At 36.0% G+C, this 24,341-nt stretch overlaps 1 protein-coding gene across 5 annotated transcripts in view; it reads left to right on the forward strand.

The window, feature by feature from the left end:
* The window catches only part of LOC102685443 (sodium/potassium/calcium exchanger 2), a 101,864-nt gene that overhangs the window by 47,124 nt on the left and 30,399 nt on the right, over positions 1 to 24,341 (forward strand). For 2 of the 5 annotated variants that reach the window (XM_015345001.2, XM_015344999.2), the window contains 2 exons: positions 8,831 to 8,845; positions 15,402 to 15,452. The exons of 1 other annotated variant lie outside the window; for it this stretch is intronic. In XM_015345001.2, coding sequence (XP_015200487.2) covers positions 8,831 to 8,845; positions 15,402 to 15,452 — 66 coding nt within the window. The remainder of the gene's footprint in view (positions 1 to 8,830; positions 8,846 to 15,401; positions 15,453 to 24,341) is intronic. 2 more of the 5 variants (XM_015345004.2, XM_015345000.2) reach the window with 2 other exon arrangements.

Consider the following 24,341-nt stretch of genomic DNA (forward strand, 5'->3'; position numbering starts at 1 on the left):
ATCTCAAACATAAAGCTGTAAAATAAGGAATTTGTTTCATTCTTTGATCCATTAATTTGACCCACTGTAGTGGCAATATTTCATTATTTTTTTTTGCAGTTTCTCAAAATGGAAATCAATTTCTTCACCCTGCTCCATTTTGAGTGGAACCAAGTGGGCCTAATTGAAAACATGTGTTCAACTTAGATTGCACTTTGTTAAAATTACACAAATGTTGGCCTCTGGACTTCTCATTAAATGGGGTACCATTTACTCAAAGTGGCCAGGCCAGTAAAAACAAATACAGGTTGAGATTAAATACAGGTCTGAATACAGGCTGGGCTCTATAAGCCGAACATGAGTCTGGGACTATGTCGTGCACTGTCCGATAGCTACTAGGAATTCCTGAACACCAGGGCTAGTGCTGCTGTTGGGAGGGTTATGATAACATTCAATTTAATGAGTACATTAAATCTCAGTTTCATCCCACCTGCCAATTGCAATTTAAAAACCCAGACGTTGATGGAGGGGGAAAGGTAGGTTTGCTAGCAAAAATTCTCCCATCAAAAATAGAATGTTATGAACCCTCCAGAAAGTAATTTCAGGCATGGACACAGTATTCCTAAAAATGCAGACAACAATATTGCGCACAAAGGTGTCTGTTTACATAGAAAACAAAATTGTTCGAAAATGGTAAAGTGCAGTCTTTCCTACTGTAACGAACAGTTCTTTCCAGACCCTATGCGGACGACACAATCCAGAATAGTGAGGAAGGAATACACTAGGGAAAAGTCATGCAGGAACAGGGATGAACAGACAGGCGTGTCCATACGGTGCTGGTGATCCGGGGAGGTGTGGCCGAGGCGAACAGTCCAGAATAAATCCAAAAGGGAAAATCCCAAAACAAAAGCAATAGGTCCAAGGCGGAGAAATCAGGAGATTAAACAGGAGATTAAAATCAGGTGCCGGGTCGGGACCAGCGGGGGGAACAAGGACAGGAGCAGGAAGTTAAAAACATGATGGAGCCAGGAGCAACCAGGTCCCGGGCTTGCACGATATGGAAGTCAGATGCAGAGCCACGAGTAAGGTGCGCTCCTGGCTTATAAAGGCAAAACGAACCGGAGAGAAACAAGGAACAGGCGGCGGGAGTGATGCAAATGAGGAAGGGCTGGAGCGCCCTTAAGAGGCGGGGTTTGCGATCGTGACACCTACTAGTAGTTTCAAAACATTAGCAAACACAAGGCTATGTTCTAACCACACAAGGTATCACTCAGACTAGATGAAGACTGACTTCCTACCAATAGTGCTTAATACTCTAAGTCTGCCCCCAGTTCCTAATGATGGACAGGAAACCTCGATTTAACTGAGACAGACTCTGTAACCTTGATACAACATTGCGAAATAAACAGAAAAAGAACAAGATAGAGGATCCACAACAAGATCAATACAGTGCATAGATTTATGGTATATATTGTACAATATATACATCATACAAAACAACAGAGAAAATGACTTAATTCCAGGATGAGGCGAACAAGTGAAAAGGTTTATGATAGACCTCATCTATGGGTCTTCGTCACATGGAATCTGTTATTTGCAGGTCGTGTAGCATATTCTTTAAAATACTGTGTTATGTGTGGGTAGGTGAAGGAATTCTGCCAATTTTTAGAAATCTCAAAATGCTGTCCAAGGTTTTATATTCTGAGATTTATAGTGGGGAAAAAATATAAACAGCAGGGTCTCGATGTCCACAAGGCTTTGGCACAGAGATCTGTTGTGAATAGTCAAATTTGCATATAACCCAGCCCACTCCTATACCATTACATAATGTACTGCAGTATACATAGTAATTAACATAAGTAACCCTGCCTTATATGATCATTAAAGTACAAAGCATTGGCTTTAAGTTCTTAAATAACACCAATCAACAAACATAAATAACTGTAATTACAAACATATAGTAGTCAGTTAAAAAAACAACATCCAGCCTGCACTTTCTCTCTCTACAAACATGAGAAAAACTATACTGAATGCAAGAGAAAGCCTTTTGGCCCATGTACTGTATCTTATTTCATTAGTAGGAGCTAATGGATTTACTCTGACAATCCATTTCTTCAAAGAAGTCAGGGTATTGACTTTGACAACATGGTTGGGTAGCAAACGAGTTTATTCCAGACTCTTATGACTTTTTTTGTAAAAAGAAATCTGAAAAAACTTGCAGCTACTGAACCATTGCAAACATACTGTATACTGTATCTATATCCACACTATCTCATCCAAGTTTTCTTGGAGAGTTAAATTTCAAGTATACATGCTTTTAGAGTTTAGTTGTAGATCTGTAATTAAACTAAAAGTGAAAAAAGCATCAAAATATAGAAAGGCGCTTTCAGTTTGAAGTTTTGGAATATGGATATAGCAAAATATTTGTCAAATGTGTAAAATTAAAATGCACGATGAAAAATTGATTATACTACAAAATATAATTCAACTTTAAATGTTAAATAAGGTTGCCAGGAATTAGCATTAGTTTATCGTATTAGACTGCATTTCATGTAAACCCTCAGAGTGCGCACCCAGGGTTTAAACAAATAGGTGTAAGATAGCATTCCTTGGGTAAATGCATGTTCTTTGTCTTGGCACTATAATTTTGCAGTTGCTTTTGAAAAAATAATGTCCTGGCATTTCAAGGCATGTCTCCCCATGAAAACATTAGGATATCTGTGTATTTCTTGGGTCCATCTTTTTTTAATTTAAATACAAACTTTTGCAAATGTAAAGAGTCATTCCAAAATCAGTTTAATGTGTGTACTTTTGCCTGGTGTCCTAATGGTCTTTATCACAGAATGACCTGAGCTCTTGACAGACATCTTCCAGATGCACAGTCACAGCCCAGTAAAACAGATGGAACATGTTCAAAATGAAGAATAAAAAGCACAGACACATTTATGAGAACTTACTAATTTAGTTGCTCAGATTTGAGCATGCCCCTGGGAGTCATCGCCCCTCAAAAGCCTTTGAAACATTTGGGCTTTTATATTTCTGACCTCAACAAAATAACTTGAAAGAACACTTACACGAGCCACAGACAGAAATGACTTACAGTATGGCTGTTGCACACAAAAATAGATCACAAATGGGAATATTAAATTTGCATTAATTTAATTTAGTGGAAAAGTGACATCCCTCACTGTGAAACAACTCTCCTTTACCAAGTACATGTCATTTGCAGCACAGTGCATGCTCAATGAATCGGTTTACTTAACTGTAAGTGCAGATAAATGAAAAGTCATATTATTGTTGATTATTAAAGTGCAAAACACTATCTTAAACCGTGCATACTGCTGTTAAGACTGACATCTCTTGGTAATACTTATTCAGTTACTTGTCAAAACCCCTCATCGTGAAAAGCTACCCACTCTCAACCATGCTGAAAAAGCCTTTAAAAGTTTTCAGAAAAAACACTTAACTGACAGTAAGAACATGAAATGTGTGGGAGGCACATACTGTACTGTAGCTAGTTTTAGATGGCCTTACAATCTTTGTAAACACTGTAGATCATTACATAGCCAAACTCATGATGTCATGATGAAATGGATGCCAAGGTTACAGAAACTTCTTATTTTGGCTGGTTTTCCTGATCTTTAAAATGTAAATATGAAATAACCTGTAGGAAAACAGAACTTCCAGTAAAAGGTAACAGAGAGACCTGGAAGGAAGATCTGTGTCAGAATAGCAAAATAAAGAATTAGATCTACAGTAAGAAGTATTAGACTAGGTCTAGCAGTCATCTGTTTTGAGTTGTACCCTGAAAATATATCCCAAAATATACTGGGTGCTGCTTGCATGCATTATGTATATTTGTGGCATAACAAGTCATGTTTTACCAGGCTGGCAAGACTTAATTATGATTCAACAGGCAAATTAAATGATCTTAGAGAAAAAAAAAAGCCAAACAATTGTTGGATTTGAATAATAGCTATTATGGTTACTTTTGAACATTGTCATCCAGAAAAATATCAGCATTTCCTAACGTCGTGATGGCAATTGTGATAAAAATTGTAAGAATATGCCTATTAAAGTCTTCTGTTGAAAAATATTTTTGTAATTGGATTAGTCGCCATTGAAAAGTGTTTTTCTTCAGACTAATTGGAGTCTTGAATAGTAGTAGAGCTTTACTTGACAGCTTGCTGATCATTGTGATTATTCATCTTAAAATGTGCTAGTTTGAAATATTGTTCTTGAGTTGTATTTCTTTTTTCACAAAGCCAACATTTAGTTGAGAAATTGATGGGCTAATTTAAGGGAGTGGTCTATTATTGTTACAAGGTGTATCTAAAGGCAGTTTTATTATCTTTTTGTGTTTAAATTACCCTTCTGTTAACTTATTAAGGGCAATATATATATATAACATTCCTAACAGGAACATAGTACAATGAAGCTGTGAATTGACAAATCTATTCTCCAGGATAGATGGAATTGATGGACCATATGTACATGTACAATGGGATTCTTATTTGCACAGACCTCTCAGGCCATCACATCAGTACAACAGATGACAATACACAATGTAAACAGTACATTACAAAACAGTGAATAATGAATCGTGACAGTATGTACGGACAATAAACAAACAGAACAATAAATTCATGGCAGCCAAGTCAAAGTGCAGAGGTGGATTGAGTGCTGAGGCATTGTGCAGTTACTGTAGCTGTTAAGGATGCAGGGTAGATGATGTTCTAAAATCTAGTAGTCCGTGCTTTAATAAAGTGGTACCGCTTGCCAGTGCGCAGTGAGGAAAGCAGTTTGTGGCTCGGTTGTGTGTGATGGATTAGGCTTTAGTGCAACAGCGGAGGATGTGAATGTCACCGATTGATGGCAAGTCACAACCTGTAATTGTGCCTTTGCCACAACCCTTTGTAAAGCGTCCTTGTCATGTATGGTAGGATTGCTGTACCATACAGTGACACATTTCTTTAGGCACCACAGAAGGTGGAGGCACTGGTGTGCCTTTTTCAGACTGGCTAGAGTGCTGTGAGACCAGGCCAAGTCAGTGGAGATCTGCAGACCAAGGTGTCTGAGGCAGCTGACAGTTTCCACTGCTGTGCCCTCGATTCTGATTGGGGCGTGCCTCCCTCTGGGTCTCCTGATTCCTCAACGAGTTCATGTGTCAAGCTGGTATTCAGGGCCAGATTGTTGTCAAGGCACCATCTTGAAAGAGCTCCACCTGACTCCTGTATGCAGACCCATTATTATTACTGATCAGCCTGAAGTCTATGGTGTAATCAGTAAATGTAATAATGTGGTTGCTGCTGTAAGTGGCTATACATTCGTAGATGAAGAAGGAGTACAGCTGACGGCTGAGACAGCAGTCTTAGGGAGCTACAATGGAGCTCCCCACAGTATTCCAAAGTCAAAACTGAACATTTAAACTTCCAGGATTCAGATTTATTTGCATCTGTAGGAGGTTTAAATGTTCATTTTTGGTTCTGTAGTACTATGGGCTTGCTCAACCTTTTCCAACTAAACTATGGGAATTTAGCATGGTAAAAAAAGTTTGATCAAGCTAATAATAATATTATGCCAATGAAATCATGATAGACGTATTCTATGTGATTGCAACTAGCAATCACAATCCTGCTTTTATTTTTACTACTATTTCTTTTAAGAGGGTAGTGTAGCATAGTGGGTGAGTCTCTGAGAGTTTTGGGCTCTCTGATCACTTTATGTCTAGAAATTGGGATAAGCTAAGGCTCAATGAACCACTATGTGTGTTTCTATAGGAGCTGTGTACCCACTCTTTCTGTAGTGTGTCTGCTAATAATAAATGATCACAGATAGAATCAATCAGCTGTTTCTTTTACAAATCAAATCAAAAGGTAGTAAGTTGATGTATCTTCTATGACAGTATTAACTTTGTTTCCCATCAGAGAACAACTTTGTAAATCTGGGAGGAGGAAATCTTATTCAATTTTGACACAAAGGAAGAAAAGGGTTTGCAGAGTAATTAGACAAGAAACACCTTCATTATATTATGTTACATTCTGCACTGGTAACCATGACACTGCAAGGCTTTGAAAATTGAAAGATTAAGAGGATTTGAAAGTACTGGATTAAATTCACAACACTTTGTTCTCCAAAGAATTAGTCATAACTCTGTACTTTGCAGAAATTGAAAACATAAACTGAAGATGCTAAACATTGCTTAAGATAAGATGCATGTTTTTATGTTTTTGAAGTTTTTTCACTAAAGATTACAAGTTCAGAGGCTATATTTGACTTTGTTCAGGATGAACCTCTCTTTTTGACCTGTCAAGTTTTCTTATCCACACCATGTAGCATAGTAGGTATTACAATTTTTTGCATTCATATTTCTCTTGGTCAACTTAATAATTCTAGTCTTTAAAAGACCATGACAGAATAGAACAACTACTTTGCTTGACACAAGGTGAAACATTTTCAGCTCCCATTTTCATTTGCTTATGAATTTTGGGCTGTGATTTTGTAATGTGTTTTTTTTGCTCATCACAATTATTCAGTGTACAATTTTGGTAATGCGTAGTCTTGTTTTTTTTGTGTTGTTGCCCTGTCCTGTATTCTTAGAACCAAAGTGGTCCAGTTGCTTCCAAATCATTCTCTTACTGGCTGGTCAGTAGTCAAGGTGTTTTGTACTCATGTTGATCAGTGCAGTACTTCATAGTTTTACAGACATTTTACATTACCTTACAGATGTGGATAGGATTCTGACTATCCTCTTTGTAAAAGTTTTGTCATCAAAACAATACTTATTTTACATAATAGAGTGAAAGGATATGGTGTGTATTTTATGTTAAAATACATATGGTATATATGTATAAAAATCTCAGTTTTAAATATTGCAAAGGTATTCTGCCTCCTCTTACGATGTGAATAATTTAAAGGTGACTTTATAGTCAAACTTAAATATATAACCCAAAAGCTGTAAAGATCAATCCAAAACTAGAATATGTTGATTATGTACTTTAACTGTTCACCCCCTTTTCTATGGAAAACCTTAATTACTGTAGATCAGGAGCACAACATGACTATGACAGGTCACACAATTCACTGAATGGCATCTGTCTGTGTGCATTAAAAGTGGTTCACATGATTTCAGAATAAATGCTGAATACATTATTCTGGATCAATTTTGCAAGGCACCATGCATGTGAGCCTGGTCATTGGGTGGTTTCTGTATATACTTATGAGAGAGCAGATTAGCAAGACAACAACCCTATGATTTAGTAGAGATGTTTGCTGTTAATTGGCTTGTAGGATGAAGGGGCACGGACACTCTATGAGGACACGGTGCTGGCTATTGAATCCAGCATGAAGTGTAAAGTTTAGATTCAGGCTCAAGACATGCCATTGTGCACACAGCTGATGTGATAAATACATTTAAGCAGATGTTTGAGAGGATAAAGTAAAGTTGCAGTAACCAAATATATATAAAGGGAGACAATGTGAGCTACATGTAATTTTTAATGCTAGGAAAAACTGCTTGCGAGCTCTGGATGCTCGAAATTAGTGTGTATTATAATGAATTTTGTCTGGAACCACTTAGTATATATTTTCAATCCCTAAAGCTCCTGAAGGACTTATAGAAGTTGTCTTTTTTTAGTGTGTTGCTTGAAACCTGTTTATGAACAGCCTCCTAGACTGTTTAGCTTGAACAGAACTCTTTTCATACACTATTTAAATATTGCCATTCTTATACAGCGCTCTACTGTGCATTTACTCTGGAGCTCTCATACCCCCACACTGTAAAAGCAGATACATGCACCATTTAGAAAGGGAAAGGGCTAATGGGCTTTCGAGTTTAAGAAATGGATGAACTGGGAAGTGAAAATACCTGAAATGTCCCCTTGAGTGACCTCCCAGCAATGAGCACTTTATGTTTCACTTACAATTTTTCTGCAAGCATAATTTTTTCTTGTGAAATGTATACAGTACTGTATATGGTCTATTTATGGATATGGAACATATGGTACCTTGGTTTTTACTTTTCCTTCTGCTCAGTTGTCTGTGTATGGATCAATGGTGTAGGAAAATACAGCAGGCAAACCTTGATTTTGTAACTCAAGAAGTCAGTGTCCAGCTATTTAACACAATAACAATAATCACAATAAAGCCACATTGCACAGTACATTTGTTGATGAAAGTCCAACTTGTACTACAGTAGATTGAAGCCATCTTTTGTATTTCACTGGTGAGTTGTGTGGGGCTTGAAGCCACACGTAAGTAATTCTGAAGCAAATATTAGGCTTTTCATAACCATGCTTTACTTTTATTTTATTTTTAGATTAATTTCTGTTAGACCTAGACCCTCTAACAGCAATCAACTATGTATCATATTGTAACGGTTTTGGGTTCTCTGGCTTGTGCCCTCGCCACTCCCGCCCCAGTTCGTACCTCACCGCCTGGGCATGAACCCAGGTCTCAACAGGGGTCTTGCCGGCTGAGCTAAAGAAGACCTTCCTCAGCCCAGGCGGCCAAGATCCCTGTTATTGCTTTCATAGAGCAATTTAAAAGCAGCAAGGACATTCAGAATACCAAGGTGGAAATTTGTTTTTAATTAAAAGGAACTCACCCCAAAGAATTTCTTTTTTTTTTCCCTGTCTTGAACATTTGAGAAATATGAAATAGTTACATAAAACGTATAATATGGTCATTAGGAATCAGAAGCAAAAGCACATTTAAATGTCCTAGATAACAGTGCATATGACAACAGTAATGGTATATTTTGTATGGAACCATCTTGTAAAGTATGCTGACTTACCTAGATTCTTTTTTCTTTTTTATAATATTTTTCTGCTTTCTCTATTTCTTTCCTCAGAGTTTGCCGATTCTGGTGAGTTGAACGTGTATTTCTTCTCTAATCATAACAAAGCTGTTCACTGGCAGAACAGCTTGGAACTATTTTCCTTTCTTAACTACATATTCCCGATTACTTTTACCCCCAATCCCTATACTATAGGAATGGTTTTAAAACCATACGTGTAAGAAACATTCCCCTCAGATTTTTTTTTCATTACTTTGAAATCATTGCATACTGCATTTTCAACATTTTGCTGCTTCTTTTTCCATTTTACTTGTCCCTTCCTTTCGTTAACCTGTTTTAACCTTTAATCTTTGCATTGACAGTCTTAAACATCCCCTAACAATCAAACCCGTTTGCATGAGTATCTAACAGCGTTGACATTCTATTAATTCGACCAAACTCTCAGGGGGCCGTGTTACCATGGTAGTCGCATCATACAATTGAACTGCTCTTTACCTCATGAGACTTCTGTTATTTGTTGCTGCCTGTCTATCCACCCCTCAACCGTGTCAACAGCAATGCTGGTTCTGAAAAAGACAGCTGCTGAAATATTAATCACCCAGCAGAGGCTGTATGTGTCTTTTTTTTCATGGTCTCATCTATTCTGAAAACTCTAAATTCGTAAAAAATAAATAAAAGCGATCGATGCACCCCAGACCAATGAGCTTATTCTTTAGACATGTATAATTATTCAACTTAGTTGTGAGATTGCCATGAGAAGGATCATCAATTAGTTGGATGGTTAAACTATTAACGATTCCCAGAATGGCAGGGGTAACCCTGAACTCGTAACACATTTGTTTTTTACGAGGTGATGCAACTGGCTAGGGGAATGGATAGCTACATCGTACAAGCTACAGGATGAGATGTAACCAACAAACAAAGCCAAAATGAGGAGAGGTTTTAAATGTAAATGTAAAAGCAGTGTTAATTCATTTGAAATCCGATACATCTTTCTGACAATTTATATTCCTTAAACTGAAGTAGTAAAACAAATTTCCTTTGAACAAACACTACGTTTTCCGCCAGTGTTGTAGCTTCATTTTCTGTAATTCGTTCCAATACGTTCTCCACATTTCAATTACTGATTTTTCTATGCAAAATAATGACAGTTCTAATGACTTATTGTAGGGTATAATGCAATGAGTTTGATTTATTTTAACTACATGTGATTTACAACTTTTCTTATTTGCTTCCATTCCAAATTCTTAAAATGAAAGACTTGAATAAATCCAAACCCCCTTGAATGTTTCACAGATACATTAGTCAATCTGTGGAAGATGCAGAATATATATTAGGCCTGTGATTATGCATGAAGAAGAAGAAGAAGAAGATTATGCATCTTGCACAGTGGTTCAGGAAGAAATAATAGAGTAAAAAAATCACTGTAATTGATCAAAGTAGAGATAAGTAAAAGCTTAACAATACAGTATGAATGATGTTCTTTCAAAGGACAGAGTTATGTAAATGGCATCTGCTTCACCCCCTTTCTCCTGCCAACTACAGTACTTAATAGCTTGATGAAAATCAAGCATGTTTCAATTGTGCCTCATTAGTAATCTTGATGCATGTAACACACAGTGTCCTATCTGGATGATACTCCCTGTGAGTGCAAGGTTCTGGGAATGTAACTTTAACTGATAGTAGTTCAAGTAGGTATCTGCGTTAGCATGCATAGGCTGCGAAGGAACAAGTAAAAGGCTTATTCCATGCTGAAAAGAGACGAAAAGAAACACAACATTGCCACAGACGAAACGTGTTTCCTCTCTTCAATTTTCAGCATGGAATACACCTTTTACTTGTTCCATTAACTGATAGTGATTGGTTGCTGTTGGTTCACACCCAGCTGTAGTGGTTTTAATAAAACTATTCCTTTGTTTTTAGAAATGTCTCTTTATTGCTTCAAAAACCTCTCTTATACATATTAAAAATATAAATTTATACAAGAACCACAGTTATACTAAGTCCAAAAATATCTGTATTGTGGTACATAAAATTGTGATCAATTGTGATCAAGTAACTTCCAAAAATATAATTACTGCACAGTCTAATACTCTTGGGGAAAATTAAGCACAGAGGGATGAACCTGATATCCTGATCACTGCGCAGCTACAAGGTGTGATTTACGATTTGAAAGACAGGAGAAGGTTATTATACATTGTCTGTATTATTTTTATTTTTCTTGTGCTCAGTTTTCAATAGCTTTTGTCATACTATGATTGAGCAAAGAACATTTCCCATTTCTTAGTCATACATAATTTGCCGTAAAAAGCTCGGTAACTATGAAATAAGGGGCTGTAATACAGAAATAAAAGCAATTAAGGATAATTGTGTTTAAGGCTGATTGAAATGCAGCTATATTATGTTGTCCATCATTGGGCAATAATTTAACAGAACAATAACAAAAAAGGTAAAGCTCACCTATTTCACTGTGATATTGTGCAAACACAGTGATTCCGTTAATTTTCAATGTTTTTTTTATTTTGAACCTTACAGTATATTTCAACAGGCCCCCCTATGGTCACAACATGTGTAATTATGCTTTTTTCTCAGATAGTATTGATTTTGGTTAAACGCCAAACATGACCTAGCTCTCCAGTATATTATGCACCAATGTGTCGACAGCACTAACCTCTCTCATGCAGTTGCTTGACATCCTGGTGCCGGACTTGCACCTTTAACTCAAGTTAGGACACATGTTTGGTCTGAAACATTTCTGAGACTAATACTCCTGTAGAGATTGCATTGACTTTTCTCTTTTGTAAAACTCTGGATCCTGTTTAATAAACACACACTCATTCTCTGCAATCATTTATCCTTCTTATAAGGCAAATTGATTGATGATATTATGCCATTACGTTGGATTATTTTCAATATATGCAATTCTTATTGTTTTCCTGGGCATTGGCCCGGAAAGGAGATGTACTGTAAACCTTGACTGACTGTGCCTGTGAGTGTCAAATGCTCTTGAACGATCGAATAAATCTTTACTTCTGCTTATTTTCAGTGGACTGTAACTAACGTGCTCTTACTTTTACTGTACTGTTGAGAAAAAAACTGTTTGCACATTATTTGGTTTGGCTAATTCATGTCACTCTTCTTCGTCATGGGCATTCAAAGGGAATCAATGTTAAAAGCTTTCTGCTCTGGTGCAAACTTTAACTCCTATTAAACAGACAATGATTAGAAGAGGTCACCGAGTACTGTGACACTGGAAAGCAAAAGATATTGCTCCCCGGACATAGATTATCTTAAAAAGATCAGCAAAGCAGAAAGGTCACATCACCAAGCTGCTTGCAAATGTAGTTTGCACAGCTTTTAACTCTGGTTGTATTGACAGTGCCACATCACTTTCTTCTCAGCTGTCATTAGGGCTAAACCTCACAAGCATTCGTCAGCCTGACCGATGAGTGTGAATGTTTTTGTTTGCTTCAAAGCTGAAAGAGATCTTTTGTCTGTAACCGTAGAGTAGGGGACGGCGATCATTAATGTTGTTACTTTATCTCCTGTGATGCAGCTTTGTCCAGTACAGTATGTGTATCAATTTGTGCAAGCTGAACCCAGCTTTCCCTTGAGCCTCATGGGACTTTTATACATCACACTGTTTGCATGGTGACAGATGCTGTAAAAAAACTAGGATAAAATGCTTCTGGTGATTTTACAGCATCAGTGGGGCATTTGGAATTCTATAAAATCATTTTGGATTCAATAATTGCAGGAACTGTAGCTTTTAAACACATTTGAATCTTTCCCGGTTCCACTCAGCAAGAGTTCAAGAGAAGCTGATAGAGGTGTCATTGCTTCTCATGTCATTCTTTCTAGACAATTCAATTTGCCAGTTGCATGCAGTGGGTAGCTTTTCCACTTGCCATTGCAATACAGTTCTAGAGTAGTTTGTCCGAGTCGTGTCCCGTTGCCAAGGTAACCAGATCCAACTACATGCGTTGCATACAGTGTGTTTACAAATACGTGAGAAGGAATGCCAGCATTATCCTTTTTCTTCCAGGAAAACATACAATGTTACAGCTATATTTATGAAATTCTGCTATATTTGCTATCCTAATATTCCCTTTGTGTCTGTGCGAATGCTTAAAAGGAATGCTGCACAGGTGTTGTATACATAAACAGAGTGTCCTGGTGTCATCAATGGCCATGTTTCTGAACCTCTGGTTTGCAGACTGACTACAGTCTCCGAAGCAAAGATGACTGGTGCAATCTTAAGTAACATTGTGGACTGCATTTTAGCCTAAACTCTCCTCAAGAAAGGAGGACCTTACAGAGCTGGTCCCTTGTACAAAAACAATGAAAACGCTGATTAATGGCATCAACAGACAGCATAGTGAGCTTACTGCTGCTTTAGTTAGTTTCAATGGGTAAACCTTACAAATAAAACTACTGTAAAAACGGTACCACTGACATTAATGACCAACAATGGACAATTATGTAATGTGATCTATAAGATATCAAATTGCTTATTTTCAAAGTACAAAACAGGTATATATTTCATATTTTACAAGCAGTGGAAAAAACATTAACCCTACACCAGAGCAAAAGCTTAATCCCACCTCTGCTTTTAAGCAAAAAAATGACAAAATAAAGAGGTACAGTACCTTAGAGATTTTAATCAAATGTCTGTAAAGGGCATTTGTCAGAACATACTCCATTAAAAGATACTGTACATGTATACTGTTTTGATGTACTGGATCAGGAGAGTATTTTGAGATGATTAAAAGTACATTTTGCTTTTTGAGATTCAAGAATAGATGCAGAAAGAAATTACTATTCAAGAGAGCCAGGACATGTCTTCAGGCAATTAGTAAAATATTTTGAAGCACATAGATTAAAAAATTACAACCTTAATTACAGCCTTAAACCTTGTCGCACTGTAACCCAAAAAATGTACTAGTGTAATTCCTATATGAATCATAGCTTAGCAAATTTGTTAAGGGTCAGTATTCACAAGAAAATTATCACTATAAAAACATGCATCCCAATGTGACCAAATTTAGTTCAAATTGCCATTTTCACTCATAAGAATAAATAAATGTGTAGAGCTTGACAGCAGTGTAATACAAAGCTGATTTAGGGCCCCTGTACACTACAGGCAGACTACAACCCGATGCTGATCTGTTCATGAGGTCCAAAGCGATTGGTTTATCGCAGTTTTCCACCGGTACTCTCATTTTTAACTCTGTGAAGAGAAATCTGCCGTTTAGAATTTTAAGGATTTTCTCAAATATTTGACTGGTGATTTTGTGTCTCAAATTAGATACAGATACCTAATGGAAGTAAAAGTGCAGGAAATAAAAACAGTGCTCATAAACTATGATGCACACTGGATGTCGTTAGATGAATTTTGAGTGTTTTTAACTCAAGTGTTGCTCACATCAATCTGCCTCATTGTTGGATTCTTATTTTTAAACCTTCATATGCCATCAATTGTATTGACCTTTTTATATCACCTTCCAAGATATTTTTATGTTTCTCTCTTGGCTGCATATTTTTGGCTATTCCCCTTAGCTCCTGTTTTTGGTCGACTTAATTTGCGTTTCAGACAAAAATGGCTGCATGACTCATTTGCCGTGACGACAGCACTTAGTCATCAGCCAGAAAGCTAAGGTTCAGCAGAAAAAAAAACTCTCTGCAGACAAGTGCGTTACATTTTGCAAATGTTTTGCTGTATTACATCCGTTTCGGCTTTCTCATTTTAAACAGTTGAAAATGCGTTGCTCTAGTTTTATTTCAAATATAATATATATTAGATGTAAAAATATTTAAATTAGATTGAAATACTTCTCCATATTAGTTCATCTTATCTATAGATTACCAGACTGTACATAGTACTAAACTATCTTACGGGGACATTTCAGGGGACACTATGTAATGTGCATTAATCCATAATCTAATCATTCTAATTATTGATAAATTGTGGAGAGTTTTTGTCTGCCAGCTACCAAGTTGTTTTTTGTATTATTATTTGAAATAATAATTGCACATATGTGCTGCAAATTATTACTTCATACCTAAATCTGCAGCATTAATAATCAGACATTATACGAGAATTGCTACCATTATATTATTATTGCAGCTACTGTTATTATTAGCAGGATACAGCATGCACCAAAATTATAAGCCAAAATTATGTTAATTGCAACCTTGAGGACATGACAATTATTATAATACTTGCCTTATAGATTTGAAGTTGGAAAAAAACAGAATAAAATACATCAAAGTAGAAAACAATCCTTTTACATAATATAGTACAAAGCAATTCAAAACTGTATTACTGTATATGTATGTATACATTATTTCATAACACTAAGTTTTTTAAAAAAGCAGGTGTTTTACTGATTAAAATATTATAGGAAAATGTTACATTTTTTAAATTATATTTTTGTACTAGAGCCTTTGTTTTAAAAACTACATGTCTGTATTTTTTATATTGGTGATTTTGAGCACCGAGCGCTTTACTTTTAATGATTGTGTGTACCGTAAAGATCTCAGTATGTTTTCCTCCTTCATGTTCACATTTTCTCTTCTAATCTTGTTGCCTTTTACACTTGTGTCTTTTGCTGTGATGTTGTAGAACTTGGGACATATGGAAAGCTAAAATATTATCACACAATGACTGAAGAAGGTAAGCGTTTTCAAATATTCTTTGCGTCATATTTTCATTAAAGTTGGCTTTCTCTGGTTTTCCATTTCCACATTTTTGGCTTCTTGTTTCCATTGGTGGACTTTACATGTACTACAATCTCCCTTTGCAAGATCCCACGAACATAAGTACAAATCATTGCCACCATCTTCTTCACACCCCTCATGGCCACCGTCATCGTTATCTTTGGATTTGCTTTTTGAGCTGAAATTTATTATGAAAATGATTTCTTTTAAGGACAAAATAAATACCATTTACTTCTCATTCTTTGATTTCATTTGATAAGTTGAAATGTTTTGTGGGCGATGCTTCACATACAGTATAGACATTATATGTATTCAGTACCATATGTTTCCTCACTCTTTACAGTTTTTTGGGGGGACAGGAATTTATATTGGGGAACTGCACAGTGAAATTCTGTTTTTCATAGCACTCTTTTTGCCAATTGTTTTCTGACTCTCTAAATCTTGATCTTGATTATTTGTTCAAGGTTGTGATATTTGTGCTATACAAGACGTGTCAGAAATAACTATAAGTATAGAAACTGATAAAAAATAATATAGTTCCATATAAAAGTAATTGAAAATATACTGTTAATAGGTGACCATTAAATCAAGATGGATCAGTCTGTTTCTTACAAGTATTCCTCTTGTCCGTCTTTGATTTGCATTGTTTTTGTGCTACTGGGACTTTTTATGGTAAATTGTATAAAATGTATTAAAAGCCAGGTGTTTTGGCTGTGCATAAATTATATGTTTTCAGTCTCCCTTTTCTTTGATTGCAATTACTTTCACCATGAACATGTTAGGAAACAAAGTCCTATGACAAATACAGTCCAGCAGACGTCATGAGATGCAGTTCTGATCTATTGAGAAGTTCCTGATCAGCTATTAATGTCAGATTCTACTGTCTTACTGAGCAGAAGTGACTGCAACATTACATACAGACATGTACAGGGCATTAAGTTTTCTTCTAAGTCCTATGGAGACCTAGATGGGAGGGATGTATTTTCTTTCTCAAGCTATTTTGGACTGACCAAAGGATTCGTTTAAAGTTTATTTTGGAGAAGTTTGTAAGTGTAAAAACTCCCTGCATATGATTTAGCATGATAACATATTAGATCTTCTCCGTTTGCTTTCTGGACTGACATTTAAAATCAGCAAAAGGGAGAAAAGTTAGCTGGGAGCTGAATAGGTGGGGAGGAGGTGAATAGTTGAAGTTTGTTAATCTACAGTATAAACTTTAATCCAACCATTTTGTACTTTTATACAGTCATATTTATTTTGTTTTGTGTTCACTTTTCCTTGCTGTTCGCTGTAGCATACTTTCTGTGAGGACCACTCCGGCGTACAGCTACATCTTAATACAACTACCGGTGTTTTTCTTGAGAGCTGATATCACCTGATAGTGTATCATTGCCTGTGTCACTGCCGAGCACTGTGATACCACTAAACAGGTCATTTGACCCACTAGAATAAAAAAATAAAAGACCTTTTTTGCCCTTTTAATCCAGCGTTGGGCACAATGTACTGTAAATAATTTCCTAGTTAGGTTTTGAAATCTTGAGGCAGAATCCAGTGAATAAGGAGAACAGCAGTCTGGCTTCAAATAATTTAAGTTCCTATGAGAATCCTCAGGTTTTCTTAATGCATTGTTAAATTTTGATCTCCAGGTGTAGATAATCGTTTTATTTTAAATACAGACCTTAACAGTTCACTGTGTAATTAGAAAAATTCTGAAGCATGAACATTGCTTAACAGGTCAATTCTGTAGCTCTGTAGCTGTTGTTGTGGCTTCATGTCATATTGTAGTTCTGCGTAGATAGATATGATGCATCCTAGCAACTGTGGCAGCACTCAAAGTATTTCATGCGTTCTCTTCTCAAGAGCTCAGTTTTCCTCGTTTCACTCTTTAACAGTTTGCCATCTCTATGAGGAGAACAGGAGGGACTGAAGATTTTAAAAGAGTTTTCAGCTCACAGGGTCTAAAAAACTCAGATTTATAGATAGATTTTTAATTTATCTCAATTCACCACAGATGAATTTAAAAGGATGTAGCATTAAGTTACTTATTTAAAAGCATGTCATCCTAATATATGCATCCAGGTTTGGTCTAAGGCAGAGAAATGATTTTAAATCTGTGTGATTCTGCATTCAGAATAAAAATTACAATTATGTTTAATGGGTAACAATGGCACTGTTGAAAGTTTTCAAAATGTACTACTTCAAAAGTTTACATGCTTTAGAATTTATGCACAGACTGGTGGTTACATGTTCAAAAGAACATCAAGCCCAAAAATAGTATACTCTGAAGTGATCTTTTGTCTTTATTTTATCATAATAACATGTCACAGTTATCAAGAAACAACTAATCAGATTTCCAGGACAGAGGAATAAAGTACCGAATCCCTTTTCAATGATAAGATTTTAACCAAGGAAATAGACTAAAAAACTAACTGTAACATGAGTATATATGGATCCAGCCCAATACTTGGAAGTTATTTATATTAAATAAACTTTGAAATGAATTACTTGACTCTTTACTATATACCATAAACTGTTGCATCCTTTACTGTAATTTCCTGGCTATATAAAGTTGTGTATATATTTTAATAATACATTTTTCAATTTTAACACCGATAGAGACCTCTATGATATTAGCTATTACACTGATTGTCATATACTGGAAAAAAAGGGCTTTAAGTGCTGGTTTTGAAATGATTTATTTGTTATGGCAGTAATTATGTTTCTGTCAACACTGCTTAACATTGATTGATGAGCAGGGACATCTTGCGCCTTATAAACAAGTTACCAAGATTTGGCACATTAAACAGTTTTAAGAACATTAAATAGGATGAAGCTGAGTGAGAGGGTATTTCTTTTCCATAAAATGCCTTACCATGAGATTTTATCTAACAAAGCTTTTGAGTGTGCTGCAGTCAGGTGTGTTAACAATTTCTTCTTGTTCCTGTTTGTACAGTGTATCATTTCTGATTATTGTGCAAATTTAGCAACTCAATGTGAACTTTACTGCCCACTATACAGAGCAATTATGACTAGTGGAAAGTTAATGTATTTGCTTAAAATGAATATATTCTTATTATACCATATATACTGTATACTTGATATGAATATATACCAGTGAATATATTTGCATACAATTATTATAGTAAGATTATGTATTCTAATAGTCCATGGTGATGTTATTGTTATAAGACAGTTTTTGGGTCAGTGAGTAATCTAAACTTACTGTACCATATGGTTGAGTAGGCTGTAATTAAGAAAATCAAATATGAAAATGTTATATTACATATTTTACAGACAGTATAATTTAAATTAAACATATTACTACTTTCACATAAACTACAGACATACTGTTGTGCATCCTAGTCTAATGAATGGACAGTTTCTTTCATTTAAAGTTCTCAAACACTCTGGGCATCTTCAGAATGCAAACTGAGGGAAGAGCATGTAAAACTTGGATCTGAAAAAACCTTATAACAACAAGAGTAGTACTTAGCACTACATTGGACTAACAAAGAAATGTATATTTTTCTAAAATTCACACGGCAAATCAGTTCAGTTACAATGCAATTTGTATTTACATTTCTGTTGAAGTTCAGTGCCAAGAATTCCTTGGAGACAATCCCATTGTTAAATGTTCATAGACAAGACACTGCTGTCCATGTAGAGTGAATGATATTAAAAAGCCAGTTATGGCTTGTTTTACTGTACATATTCAGCATTCCCAGTTAGGCTCATGAGTAAAATCACTGTAAATAAAGCTCTTTCATTACACTGAGGGTAATGAATACTCAGCCTTTTTGTATTTATAGAGATGTTTCACAATAAAGTGGAAAAGGCTTTCACACATGAAATGAAAGCTACTAAATCCTCTCAGAATTCAGTAGTGCCTGTCTATACGCTTTCAAAAAAGCTATATTCTTGGCTTCACCATCTTAAAAGACAATTCAAGATGCTGTGAAGCTACTTAATCCGAAAACAGCAGTGGAGATTTTTAAAGCTTACACTTATGTACTTGAATATGGTTAACATGCTATGTAATGTTAAATACATACAGAATGTGCATACCACATGGCTTAGTCAAAATTGTGTATTCACCAATGGCGGTTTGCCCAGCAGTCTGTTAATCCAACGAATAATTTGAAATAGTTCAGTGTTAGCCAACATGAACATATTTCACTAAACAAATTAATATACTGTATTTTTAAACCAACAACACAATAAAACATTTTCAAAATATTTCTTAGCCTATACACACACTTCCCATGTAGTTGTATTTGTAATCTGTGGTAATGCTGGATATATTCAGACATTAAAACCTATAAATAAATGGATTCCTGTTGTTGGCTGATATACTATGATACTGTATATCAAGAAAGAGGCTGACTGAAGTTTTAATGTCCATTAAGACGTCACAGGCAACTGATGTCCTCAGGCCAGCAATTGCAATCTAATTGGAATGGATAAATAGAGTTTATAACAGAAGGGTAGATCCTGAACTTGCACACTTGCTAACCTACGTTTATAACTCAGGTGCCCAGGACTTCCTTTCACATTACTCTCTCACATCCCTCCCAGCCTCCTCATCTACACCCTTTGCAGCAAATTCGTCTCGGTTAGGCTGCCATTCCCTCATACATATTACATATTTCCTCTATCACATTAATTAAGATCTAATCCAGCTACTGAAAATGGCATTTTAGAGTGGTCTCACACTTTTTTGTCCTTTGTGAAAATATGACATTATAATAAGACATTTACCATTGTTGATACAATAGATATTTCACCTCCAGGGGCCTCATGGGGACATTTGGAGCTTTTTACTCTCCTGTTTTTCCATCTTCAGTCATGCCACTTCAAAGTCTGCCTCTTTGTATCCAATAAACAAATTATTTACTTCAACTTGTCAGAAGAAATACCGTACATGACTATTTCAGAGAAAGCATTCATTTTTCAACTGTTTGGGTTTTATGTTTTGTGATTTGTAGGCAACCTCTTACTAACAAAAGTGCGATCACTGGTGAACCATAAAATTAGTGGTACTGTTGAAGACATAAACTATTATCATAAAGTAAAGAGCTAGACTTACAGTAACTATATTGTAGTGACTAAAAACCACTTACTGTTGGCATCTATTTATCTAGACAGTTAAGAACAGCAATTAAACTGTTCCTGCAAGTCCAACTACACATACAGTAATTAATCAATTCCATTTTAGTCTGAATTAGAGTTAAATGAGGACCAAAGTTAAGCTTTAATTGAGCTTAATGTGATACATTTGATGAATATTCCTAAATGCAGCAATTATGCATGTCCTCAGCCAAACAAATTGTGCTGGAAATGGGCTGCAGTATTTTCTGTTATTTTAAAAATCTCTGATTCTAACTGAAAATGAATGGAGCTCCACATGGTTGATAAAGATGCTGTCATGGAGCATCTGAACACCATCCCTATGCAGGCTACAGTCACAGTTTGAAACTTCAATAACAGCAGGCTTGTTCTGAAATAGTCTCATGAAGTGCTCTGGCCTATTAAATGTTTTGATTAAATGCCTCTGTGACATTAAATTTAATGCCAAGGTGAACTAGATAGAAAATCACTCATTGTGGTACATAGCTTTGTTTTTATAAACATGATATTCAGAATGGTTATTGATGTAAAAAAAGGAGCTATATGCATAGTAAGTATGCAGGAAGGAGTAGATGGTGCAGTGTTGACTACCTTCTGTCGCTTATCATTTAGAGAGATAAAATGATTAATGAGATTAATTTAATAAAGCATAACCTAATTCTTTAAAAGCTTGAAATGTCACTCATATTTTTCTCCTACTAGAAATGTACAGTAAGTCCAATTACATTCTTCAAGTAAAAGGGGAGCAATAGTTTGGCTAGGGACATTGTGGTCAGAACAGACAAGCATATCACCTCAAAGTAGTTTTCACTTCTTAATAAACAAGCTATCCATTAAGTGACTAAGAAAGAATATACTGTACAGTGTCCTCCGTAAATATTGGGACAGTGAAGTCAAAGTTGCTATGTTTGCTGTGTACACGAGCAATACCTGAGATTTAAGATGAAAAGATTAATTCTGTATGAGGCAAAAGTATGCAGTGTCTGTACATTTCCTTCTGTTTCTAAGTTATTTTATTTCTGGGTATTTCTGTGCTCATATGTTGTATTGTTTTAGAATAATAGCACTTTTTGTGTAATGTCCAAGAAGAAAGTAATTGGATCTACATACTTATATGTTGCACTGTTTTAGAATAATGGCTCTTATTGTATTCACTCTCCCCCCCATATAAGGTGAGTATTGGTTTCCAGGTTTAATTGGCTGCCAGGTCTTTCTTATTGGCGAGGTGTTTCCTGTTGCATTGATTATTCACACGTTAAACAGCTGTGAATGTGTGCTGTTGGATTTAGCCTTTGCTTTTCCCTTTGTTGTCTCCCATTGAAGCCAAAAGGCCTAAACCATAATTTGGAATATCTTGAAAAAGAAAAAAAAGTTAAGATTTTAAGTTAAGTTAAGATTTGGCAACAACCAGGTCGGTTGAGGGAAACAACTGCAGATAAGATAAAAGAGAGAGAGATCACTTTATTTCTTGTATTAGGAATTAGGTATTTTCGCATACGTGCTCTCCATGAGACACACAGACAGGGAGAGAGAAGCTTGGGGTCAGCCATTCATACGGCGCCCCTGGAGCAGTTGTGGTTAAGGGCCTTGCTCAGGGGCCCAATGGAGTAAAATTCCTCTGTCGGCCACAGGATACAAACCAGCAACCTTCTAGCCACAAGCGCAGATCCTTAGCCACAGAGCCACCACACCACCCCCTGATGAGAGAAAAATGATCAGAGCTGTAAAGAAAAACTGTAAAAGCAACTGTCACTGAAATCACCAGCAACCTCCGCGGTTCAGGGGTGAAGATATCACAATCTACTGTTTGCAGAAGACTTTGACAGCAGAATTATAAAGGCTACACGACAAGATGCAAACCTCGCATCAGCACCAAGAACAGAAAGGTCAGATTACAATTTGCTAAAAAGTACAGAGATGAGCCAGTAGAGTTCTAGAACAAAGTGTTATGGGCAGATGAGACAAAGAGAAACTTCTGCCAAAGTGATGGCAAGCTGAAAGCGTGGAGAAAGGAACAAACTGCAGGTGATCCAGAACCTACAGTAACACTTCATCTGTGAGGTAGTGTCATGGCATGGACATGCACGGCCACTTGAGGAACTGGCTCACTCATCTCTCCTGATGAAGAAATGAATGATTGTGGCAGCAGAATGACTTCAGAAGTGTACAGAAACATCCTGTCTGCCAACGGTACTGTATGTACGAGAAAATGCTTCCAGACCCATGGGCCAGCACTTCATCATGTGCTGGATGAGCAAGACAGAACACACTACTGACTCAACCAAGGAATTCATCAAGGGAAAGAAGTGCAAAGTCGTAGACTGGCCAAGTCAGTCTCCTGATCTAAATCAAGTAAAGCATGCTGTTCTTTTCATCTGAATCCGAATTGCTTGAGTATACAGAACAAAATAGCAATTTTGACTTCACTGTTCCAGTCCTTATGTAGGGCACTCTATATATTCTGTAGGTACCTCAATTTATATCTTCAGATAAACCATGAAAGTGTTTCCTTTCTCCTTTTGATCTTCCTTTCCTTGGCTGTTCCATTGATGGAGTGACAGCATACAGCCCCCCCAGCCTTGGTTTGCTTGGTCAAGTAAACAAAACAGGGGCAACATAACCTCATAGCACATTACCAGAGGACAGTAATGCATTTGTTAAAAACCTTTATACAGTAGGTTAATAAATGTTTCTTCACTTCTGTCTTGTCAGATTGAAATAATTAAGCAATATAAAAGGCCATTAAAAGACACGTTTGTTGATGTAGTTCTTTTATATAAAGCAAAATACAAAAATACTTCTACTGTATATGCCAAATCAGTCAGTTTATTGAAGACAATGCCTAGATTTGTCACTAAGGTTATTATCCAAATTTGACATAAACATTATTTGCTTATTCCCCAAGCCATGAAAATATACACTGAGCTTGGGCTCCTGACAGTTTAGTGAAATGTCCTTTTCAACCTCAGCATATTTCATGAAAGCTCTCTTCTTAATATGGAAGCAGGATGCTCTGTGTCTAACATCATACTTTAAGGGTACAATAAAGATCAGTTATAAAAAACTAACTTTTCTGTGGAATTTATAGTAAAATCAAGACGTTTTGATAAATGTACTGGCCATGCTCTTGTGTTCAAAACTTTTAAGTGTGCATACAGTACATCTGTAAAAATTACTATATAGTGAGCAAAATTAATAGTTTTTGCAAAAAATATTCCATTTCATTATAGTAATTTGGATAGGCTATATTTATTTCTTCTAATCCCATAAATTGTTCCAGTCAAAATGTAGGTCAATTACAATTTTTGTATTACTTTTGTCATGTTCTTTTAAATCTTACACAAAGAACAGAGACAACAAGTATTTTAATAGCTGGAATATCTATCAACAAAAATGCCACAAATTAATTTAAGAGTATAAAAGTAAGTTTTCAGACAGTATTTGAAAGTGCTGACTGACTTGCAAGATCTGCTATCAGCTGGAAAATCATTCTATATCTTCACAGTACCAGAACAGGAGCATTATCTCCCTTTTTTTGAAGCCTCATTACGGGCTTTGAAGTAATGTCCAGTCCAAAGAAGGTAAAGGACATGCAGGTGAATAGGGAGCTAACAATTTGTTGATGAAGCCAGGTATGAAATTGCTCAAGCCACTTAACCTGAAATCCACAGGGAGCCAGTGTAGGGAATTTAAGACAAGTGATACTGTATATGCACAT

The sequence above is a fragment of the Lepisosteus oculatus genome, chromosome 1, assembly GCF_040954835.1.
Source record: "Lepisosteus oculatus isolate fLepOcu1 chromosome 1, fLepOcu1.hap2, whole genome shotgun sequence".
NCBI classification, from domain to species: domain Eukaryota; kingdom Metazoa; phylum Chordata; class Actinopteri; order Semionotiformes; family Lepisosteidae; genus Lepisosteus; species Lepisosteus oculatus.